At 48.3% G+C, this 9,080-nt stretch overlaps 1 protein-coding gene across 1 annotated transcript in view; it reads right to left on the bottom strand.

Moving 5' to 3' along the window:
* Positions 1–5,044: 5,044 nt before the first annotated feature.
* Positions 5,045–9,080, bottom strand: part of bckdha (branched chain keto acid dehydrogenase E1 subunit alpha) — a 64,631-nt gene continuing 60,595 nt past the window's right edge. Inside the window, exon 9 of the mRNA XM_038786220.1 lies at positions 5,045–6,386. Within this exon, the coding sequence (XP_038642148.1) occupies positions 5,994–6,386 (393 nt within the window). The 3' untranslated portion in view covers positions 5,045–5,993. The remainder of the gene's footprint in view (positions 6,387–9,080) is intronic.

Here is a 9,080-nt window from a genome sequence, read left to right as displayed (position 1 = left end):
TCGGCCCCCGGGAGAAGGCAATGACGCACCATCTTCTCAAACACATCTTGCTGTGCCGTTTCAGATTCAACCACATTGCTGTGGATCTGAAGTCGCATGTCGGTCAGAGCATTTAAGGATGGCAGATTCCTTCCTTAAAGGGTATTAGTGAGCTTGATGGGTTTTTCATAATGATGATTGAGCAGTTCCACAGTCACCATTACGGAGACTGGCTTTCTATTCCAGATTGTGTTTAATTAACATTCCTCAATTCCCAAGAGGGAAGTGGAACTCTTTGCCTCCAGGTCATTAATCCAGTAACTATTCTGCCATCAAATTCCATAATGTCGCTTGGACTGCGAATGAAAACCAAAACAAAGACACTCAGCTAAAGATTTCAGGCTTAAATATGGCTTTTATTATCAACATCTTCACACATTGTCAGAGCAACAATTGGCTTTCATATGCTGCCGAAGTGAGTCATGTTCAATCAGGTATTCCACAGACACATCATCCGTTCTATTTGAGGACATCCTCCGGATTCACGCGGTGCTCCTTCACGTTCACATTGTGCAAGAGTGCTGTGGACCACAGCGTGCGAGGGAGTCTTCGTGCTACACATTCAAAATTCCAGGGCTTTTAAGAAAAAATTTAGAGTACCCAATTCATTTTTTCCAATTAAGGGGCAATTTAGGGTGGCCAATCCACCTACCCTGCACATCTTTGGGCTGTGGGGAGGGGGGGGAACCCACGCAGACAAGGGGAGAATGTGCAAACTCCACATGGACAGTGACCCAGAGCCAGGATCGGACCTGGGACCTGGGTGCCGTGAGGCTGCAGGGCTAACCCACTGCGCCACCATGCTGCCCAATTCCAGGGCTTCTTAACCTGCGTCAGGAATTTTAGGATAGAATTGTACGCAAGTTGACACCCTCGGTTCAAACATTTCTGTCTGCCGGTCTGAAGGAATGGCGCATAATAGTCCAACATCCCCATGAGAGGATCCATGTGTATCAACACCTTTCGTCAGTGCCCTTTGTATATGGAACGATCTGTCTGGACTGCACGCAGAACAATAATTTTCACTGTACCTCGGCACACGTGGCAATAAATCAAATTCAAATCGACAACCCATCAATTAACCCTCAACATTGGAAAGCACAATTTCTCACTGTCCCATTTTGATTCTTCTAAATTCTTTTTGACCTATGATTACACACACAGATTTAACTTTTTTTGTAACAGCTTTTAACATTTTTTTCTACAATAGTGAAGGATAAATAGCTTATATTAAGATAAATATGAAATTAGGACTTGTTCGGGATGCTTCCAGTTCAGCGCCCAAGGTGCACTTTTAGCTGGTGATCAAACTCTCGCTCCCTCAAGAGTCCCCAGCCAGCAAAGTAGCTCTTTACTCTACAGCAAAAGCTATTAGTTATCACTCGACTCACACATTAAACAGCAGCAGACCACATTACTTTTACTGTGGATGCCAAGAATTAAGGCAGGATCTAGGTCAACTTTCATATTGACAGCGGTTTCCTGAAAGAACACTTACGACGTCACTGGACAAATTAACATAGAGGAAATGGGAATGAAAAATGTATTAACCATTTTGATATCAGTAATTAACAGCTCAGAGTCCATCCACTATGTTATCGGGGAGGTCAGGTACTGCACACAAACGGACTACCATTCACATAGGTTTGAGTAAGGGGCTGGAAGGGAACACACGGCAATGTTTAGTAATCTCTTGGCTCTTTTGTTAGGGTGGAGTTCCAGCTCATTCCATTCACAAGTTAGCAGCGGATGTGGGGGGGGGGGGGGGGGGGGGGGGGAGGGGGTTGCCAACCCTCTAGGATTGCCCTCGGCAAATGTTCTGACCAATTTTGGGCATGTTTTGACCAGTTTCGGGTGTCCACACAGAGAGCACGTTGAAAGTTCCTAACTCAGACAAATGTTACCACATTTCCCCGGTTTGGTCAAAACAAACTTTATCCAGAACAGGAACCATATCGAACATTTCAGTAAGAGGATATCCGCACCTTTAAACAAATAATCCACAAACAGAAAGGGGAAGACAAGTGGGGGTGATGGGACAATGCATTTTGTAGTGCACCCCCCCCATCTATGATACCAGTCATTAAACTGTTTTTTGCAGAAACTTGTTCCAAGTCATACTTGTCACATCTGGAAAAAGGCTGTACTTAAAGTCAGTGTCATCTGTAACTGGCTGTAGCGGCGGTTAAGACAGTAAGGTGGGCGGAAGAATCAAACAAATGGCCCGACAGCTGCCGACACTGCTTCAATGACTAGCCTTACGGGATAAAGTGCAGTCTGGAAGCCATTGCACATCAGTAACACATTGGGCAGCCTTCTAACACCACAAACCACAATCAGATCTCCCCGACTGCTGAATCTTCCGTCTACCAACTGAGTTAGGCCTTTGTCAAACAATCTCCAGTTTGTTCTAATCCCTCTGAGCTACATCAAGTAGCAATCATGAGATGAAACTGTCCACTTGTGTAACACTGCATAATAAATCCACTGTGTAAAGAAATGTTATATATATACACACACACATAATGTAATGTACATAGATACACACACACACACATAATGTAATGTACATAGATACACACACACCACACACACATACAAGAGAAAGCCTTTCACAACCTCGGGACTGTTTTTAAAAATAAATTTAGAGTTTCCAATTCACTTTTTGCAATTAAGGGGCAATTTAGCACGGCCAATCCACCTACTGTGCGCATCTTTGGGTTGTGGGGGCGAAACCCACGCAGACACGGGAAGAATGTGCAAACTTGACACGGACAGGGACCGAGAGCCGGGATCGAACCTGGGGCCTCGGCGCCGTGAGGCAGCAGGGCTAACCCACTGCGCCACCGTGCTGCCCAGGACAGTGTTTTTGCTCAAGTTGCTGGAGTTGGGCTTATTAACACATGGTGATGGGCTGGAGAAGCTGTGAATGTCTACTTTCTGTGAGCATAGCATTGGGTTAGGATCTCGCATAAACTGCCCGATTCGACATTTCCTTGTTACAGGTTTGACAATAAAACAGCCATTCCAGGTCACACATGGTGATAAATAACATTCGATTGGTACAAACAGCTGTTTAAGCCATGTCAACGGCGGGATAAATACTGACCAGGACATTGGGGATAAGCTCACTGCACTTCTTCTAAATAGTTCCGTGGGATCTTTTAAGTTCTCCTGAATGGGTGGCAGGACCTCAGGTTTGATATCGCATCAGGAGGGCAGCACTTTCAACTGTGTGGCATTCCCTCTGCACCATAGTGTGTTGGCCTGGAGTGGGGCTTGATGTTAAAAGCCTTCTTCTGACTTGGGAGGCAAGAATACTATCGTGGAGCTCAAGTTACACAATGTAATCTGTGATTGTTCCTAGGGCGGCATGTGGTGCAGTGGTTAGCACTGGGATTACGCCGCTGAGGTCCCAGGTTCGAATCCCGGCCCTCCGTCACTGTCCGTGTGGAGTTTGCACATTCTCCCCATGTCTCTGCATGGGTTTCACCCCCACAACCTAAAGATGTGCAGGGTAGATGGATTGGCCACGCTAAATTGCCCCTTAATTGGAAATAAAAAAAACAATTGGGTACTCTAAATTTAAAAAAAAAAAAATCTTTGATTGTTCCCTGTACTGGTGATATCAGATTGTTAGCGAGTGGTAACTGTTACTGGAGATGGCAGGCCATGGGCTAACCATTGGCGAGGATAGATGTCTGCCATACTCCTGCAACTTTGATTGTGCTGCCCCAGGATGCCAACTCGCCCCAGTAGCTCTGGTACCTCTATGGAGATGGATCACGAGTGATGGTGATTCCAGGCTCTCTGCTGTAATCTGAGCATCGGTGGTCGGTTAGCCCAGTTTTAAAAAAAAATTCAGACTACCCAATTATCTTTTTTCCAATTAAGGGGCAATTTAGTGTGGCCAATCCACCTACCCTGCACGTCTTTGGGTTGTGGGGGTGAGACCCACACAGACACGGGGAGAATGTGCAAACTCCACACGGACAGTGACCCGGGGCCGGGATTGAACCTGGGACCTTGGCGCCGTGCAGCAACAGTGCTAACCACTGCGCCACCGTGCCGTTCGTTGGTTCGCTCACTCGGCTGGTGGACAGCTGGTTCGTGATGCGAGCGACGGAAACAGCGCGGGTTCAATTCCCATACTGGCGGATGTTATTCATGAAGGCCCCATCTTCTCAGCCTTGCCCTTCACCCGAGGAGTGGTGACCCTCAGGTTAAATCACCATCAGCCAGCTCTCTCTTCTTTGTGGTCTTTGGGGACTATGGCGACTTTCATTTCATTGCTACATCCTGCCCTATAGCATTTCATTGTCTCTGAATGACTTTGAAGTGTCGGGAAAGGAAGGGCAGAATCGATTGGATTGCCAAAATGTACGCACAATGTGCGAGAAGGGGGGGGGGGGGGGGGGGGGGTTGGGCTGAATAACCTACAAAGTTTCACCCTCACCGATCCGATCCGAAACCCAGCGTACAGCAGCTTCTATTGGCCTTCCCCCAGAGTCCTAACTAGGTGGTAGGCTCACCTGATCACTGGACTGTGGGGGCTCTTTCAGTAGCCTGGTTAGCCAGAAATGAAACATTGGATCTGACAGGGAGCTGTACTGGGATGTCTCTGGGCAGAGTATAACTAATTGCACAGACTGCCATGTAACCCCCCCCCCCCCCCCCCCCCCTGCAGCTTTGCAGGTCATGGCAACGATGGTGTCAATCACTGTTTACAGGTGACTGTAATACAGGCAGCACCCATGAAGCGAACGGCATCATTCTCTTGTTGGTCAACAAACACTAGTTTGAATACAGGTGTGTTAATAAACGTGTGGACCCCATTCAACTCTGCCAGGAAGTCAGGTTGATTCTCCCCAAGAGGAGTCAATGGACTCCAGACTAGACACACTGGCTAACCCTGTGTTTCCCCGCCCACGGACAAAACTCACTCCCCCCCTAACTAACCCCAATGCCTGTGTCGAATTCAAAGATCTCTGCAGACCCAAAGTAATGTGATGTAAGCAGGATTTATTTTCTGTCATCAAATAGCCACGGGCGAGATTGTGTCGGTGCAACTTGCACCAAGGAAGACCCTTTGCATAGCGATGTGGATCGTACTCCGTTGGACAGACATCATTTTGCAACACACTTTCCAACTGATAACGGGAGATTCGGTTTTGGTCTCAGATGACCAAGGACAAAGTTTTTTTTTTAAACGGGAAAAAGATTCGATTTTTGGTGACACACATCATCACAAGTGTCATAGCAGCAATTCAGGGTGGAAGAGGCAGTGGCCTTCATGATCCCTCGAGTGCATGTGTAGTGTCACGAACAAAATCCTGGCGTGGGAATGCCCTGCCCCCCCTCAGTTCCGGCTCAGGGGCAGTGAGGGCAAACCCCCCCCCCCCCCCCCTCCCCTCAAGGCAGAACAGGGAGGGGTCCTCTTTGTTAATATTGTAAAGAGATGTGCGTAGAGATCTGTACGGTTATGTAGTGTTCGAAAGGGATTATTGCTCTGACCTAGTTATGTATCACAAGCTAACACAACACCATTGCAGACCCTTCCCCGAAGAATATACACGAGTGAGAAGATATTTACACAGGAGAAAATAAAACGGACCACTGCCAATCCTGTGCCCACGGAGCTCCAGTCACAACCTGCCCCCTTCCCAAACATAGGACATTGAAGTCAAGAGTAAATAATTGGCCTATTATTCTCAACAGGTGTTTTGCTTCCATTGTTCCCCGATCTGTAGACAGTGTGCGCTGGATAATTTAGTTTTCCCGCATTTCCATCACATTTTCCCAGCTTCTGGGTAACTGGTGTAATTACGCACGGGCTTTTTAAGTGAAAGGCTATTGCTCTTGGTGGCATCACCCCAGTGGTGCCGTACGAGTTGATCATGGAGAAGCAGGCTTACACCGAGAGCCCATCCCGTCACCCCCGTGACATCAAATTCCTATAATTCCCAGCTGCAGGTAAGCAGCAAAGTCGGACTACAGCGGTTTGATGGCGGGCGGGGGGGGGGGGGGGGGGAATGGAGGGAAGATTCATAATCATTAAGGAGGTTCGACTCAGGGAAACAACGACTTAACGAGAGTTGATTTTTGTAACAGATGGATGCCAAGCAGATTGAGGGACAGGGGTGGAGGGAGGAGGGAACTAGACTTTCTAAAGATCGCCTACTTCTCGAAAGGTCGGTGGGGTAATGCTCCCCGTACATCTTCAGGTGCCGCTGCAGCCCCTCCTGCTGTTTCTGGAGCCCGACTGGAATCTCTTCATACACGTCGGAGAACAAGTAGTCCAGTTTCGGTTTCAGTGCCCGTTCAGCCTCCTCAAAGGCTTCCATGACCTGGCGGAGAGATTGCACAATCGGTCAGCCGAACGAGTGGCATCCTACCTGCATCATGCTCAGTGAACCTCCCCTTTCTCGGCTGTATATTTCTGCCGCTTTGTTGACCTGTAGCACCTGTGGACAGAGGGCACCCTGGGGTGAACTAACATTGCTCTGAAACCAACTCCTGATGATGTACAAAGAAATGTGCTTGAGCTTTCACTCCCTATTTGAGGAAAAGGTAGTATTGGCACTGTATCCACCTCTTCTCCCTCACGCGCTCTCACGTGCATTACCCACATGTTGAAACCAAGATCCACTGGATACGCTGCCGTCAATATTTGACTCTTTACTGTGCTTCTAGCTGAGGACAGGTGGCGGAGTTGTTTTTAAAAAATTCATTTTATGGATGTGGGTGCCGCTGACAAGACTAAGCATTTATTATTCATCCCTTCTCGTCAGCAGCAGCCTCCCCGGGAGATGTGAAATGATGATATTGTATCTCCAATCTGAATCTGGCCGAAAGGGATGGCAGCACCCAGTTTACTGAAGGGTGGCATTGTTTCTGCCAGTCAGCCGCCTTGCATGTGCAATGTGGAGAATTCCGAGCCGTGTGCGACACAGGGAGCCTGCAGCTGAGTGACGAGGAGATTGAAAGGGAAGAGCAACTGCTGGCGTTCTGCCACCAAATGGTTCAGCAAACTCCTGATCTCAGCCCCGGGTGAGGGGAGTGCTGGGGGCTGAAGGCAGGTAATCATCCACAGTGGAACATAAGGTATTGCTCCACGCTGCAGTTTTGTCGTGGAACAATACATCGTCTTACAGCACAAGACACTGCTGCAGTGTCAGCCCACCTTACAGAATATTACAACGCCCACAGTAACCAACCCATCCACCTGCTCATCGGCTCATCTTTTTCAGCCGTGTCCTCCCTCTTTCGAAGGCACAGACCCGTGTTGCATTAGTGTTACACTGTTGCAGGCAGCTCTGGGGTCACAACGTTATTCACCCAACCGCGCATCAAATAGAATAGGGAAGTCACGCATAACCATTTAGAGGTTAGACCAGTCAGGTTGAGGTTTCAAAATTAGGTTTTAAAAGCTTCAGCTTTGACGGCCAAGAGAGTCCCTTCTAATCCTTAATCGTTCACAAATGCAAGTTCATGGTTTGGCTACTCCACAAGGGAGGCTAGTTCATCTAATACCAACGCAACACTGATCAGCAGCAGGGATCCGAGCTGATTGCATGCCACCAGCACTGAAGGCAATCCGCTAGCCTTACCCGGTCTGGCCTACACATGCTCCAGGCCTGCAAGCAAACGGGTCATTGAATATATTTAATAATTTAATAATCTTTATTGTCACAAATAGGCCTACATTAACACTGCAATGAAGTCACTGTGAAAAGCCCCTAGTCGCCACATTCCGGCGCCTGTTCGGGTACACGGAGCGAGAATTCAGAATGTCCAATTCACCTAAAAAGTACCTCTTGTGGAGGGAAACCCGAGCACCCGGAGGAAACCCGCGCAGACACGGGGAGAACGTGCAGGCTCCGCACAGACAGTGACCCAAGCCGGGAATCGAACCTGGGACCCTGGCACTGTAAGGCAACGGCGCTAACCACTGTGCCACCCAAGGCAGAGATACAACAGCTTTGTGAATGACCGGGAAGTCAAAGGTTATGGGCAGGAAATCAGGAAATTAGAGCTGAGATCACAACCAGGTCAGCCTTGATCTTATCGAATGATGGAGCAGGCCCCAAGGACCAAAAGATTCAGTCCTGCTCCCAAGTCCTAATTTCCTTTGAGTCCAGAAGGCAGCTCGCCACCACCATCTCGGGAATAGTGAGGGGTGGGCAATAAACGGCGACCGTGCGAGCGATACCCACCTCCCCTGAATGTCTGAAAGGAATACTGTGGCAGCCTGCTGCACTCCCCACCCTGAGGCCCTAGAAACACAGAAGAGACTTTGAGATTCTCCCACCAGATCATAGCTGATCTGTAACCTCAGTACCATTTGTGACATATCCCTTGATACCCAGAGCTAACAAACACCTGCCCATCTCGGTCTTGAAGGTTTAACTTGACCCCCAGCAACCACAGCCTTTGGGGGAAAAGAGTTCTAGATTTCCAAAAGTTGAATCCTAGCTCTAGTTTTAAGGCGCTGCCCCTTTGTTCTAGGTTCCTACAACAGGGAAAGAAGTTCCTCCGTGTTTACCTATTAGGTCTTTTTATTATTTCAAACATTTCACCGTCTCACCTTCTGACCTCCAGGCAACCCAAGTCTGTCGAACCTATTAGCCCCAATATGATACTGGTAAATCCACTTTGCAGCTTCTCCCGGAACAATATATCCTTTCTGCAATATGAAACCCGGAACTGAATGGAGTGCCCCAGTTGGAGCCTGATCAAGATTCTATACCAGCATTGTCCAATACATGAACCATATATGGCTGACTGAGATTCCACACACAGCTTGTTTGCATTCTTGGCATCTAAATAAAGATCCGGGTGATAGACACCGCAATTGGGCATGCGATCGCACGCACGGACATACCGTAGGGGTGTTTGCTGTTGGCACACTCTGTTTCTTCACAGATTATCAACATGGGGCACGGTAGCCTTGTGGATAGCACAACTGCTTCACAGCTCCAGGGTCCCAGGTTCGATTCCCGGCTTGGGTCACTGTCTGTGTGGAGTCTGCACATCCTCCC

This window comes from Scyliorhinus canicula, chromosome 27 (assembly GCF_902713615.1).
Source record: "Scyliorhinus canicula chromosome 27, sScyCan1.1, whole genome shotgun sequence".
NCBI classification, from domain to species: domain Eukaryota; kingdom Metazoa; phylum Chordata; class Chondrichthyes; order Carcharhiniformes; family Scyliorhinidae; genus Scyliorhinus; species Scyliorhinus canicula.
Note: the sequence above shows the minus strand (reverse complement) of the source record. Positions and strands in the feature narration are given on the sequence as shown.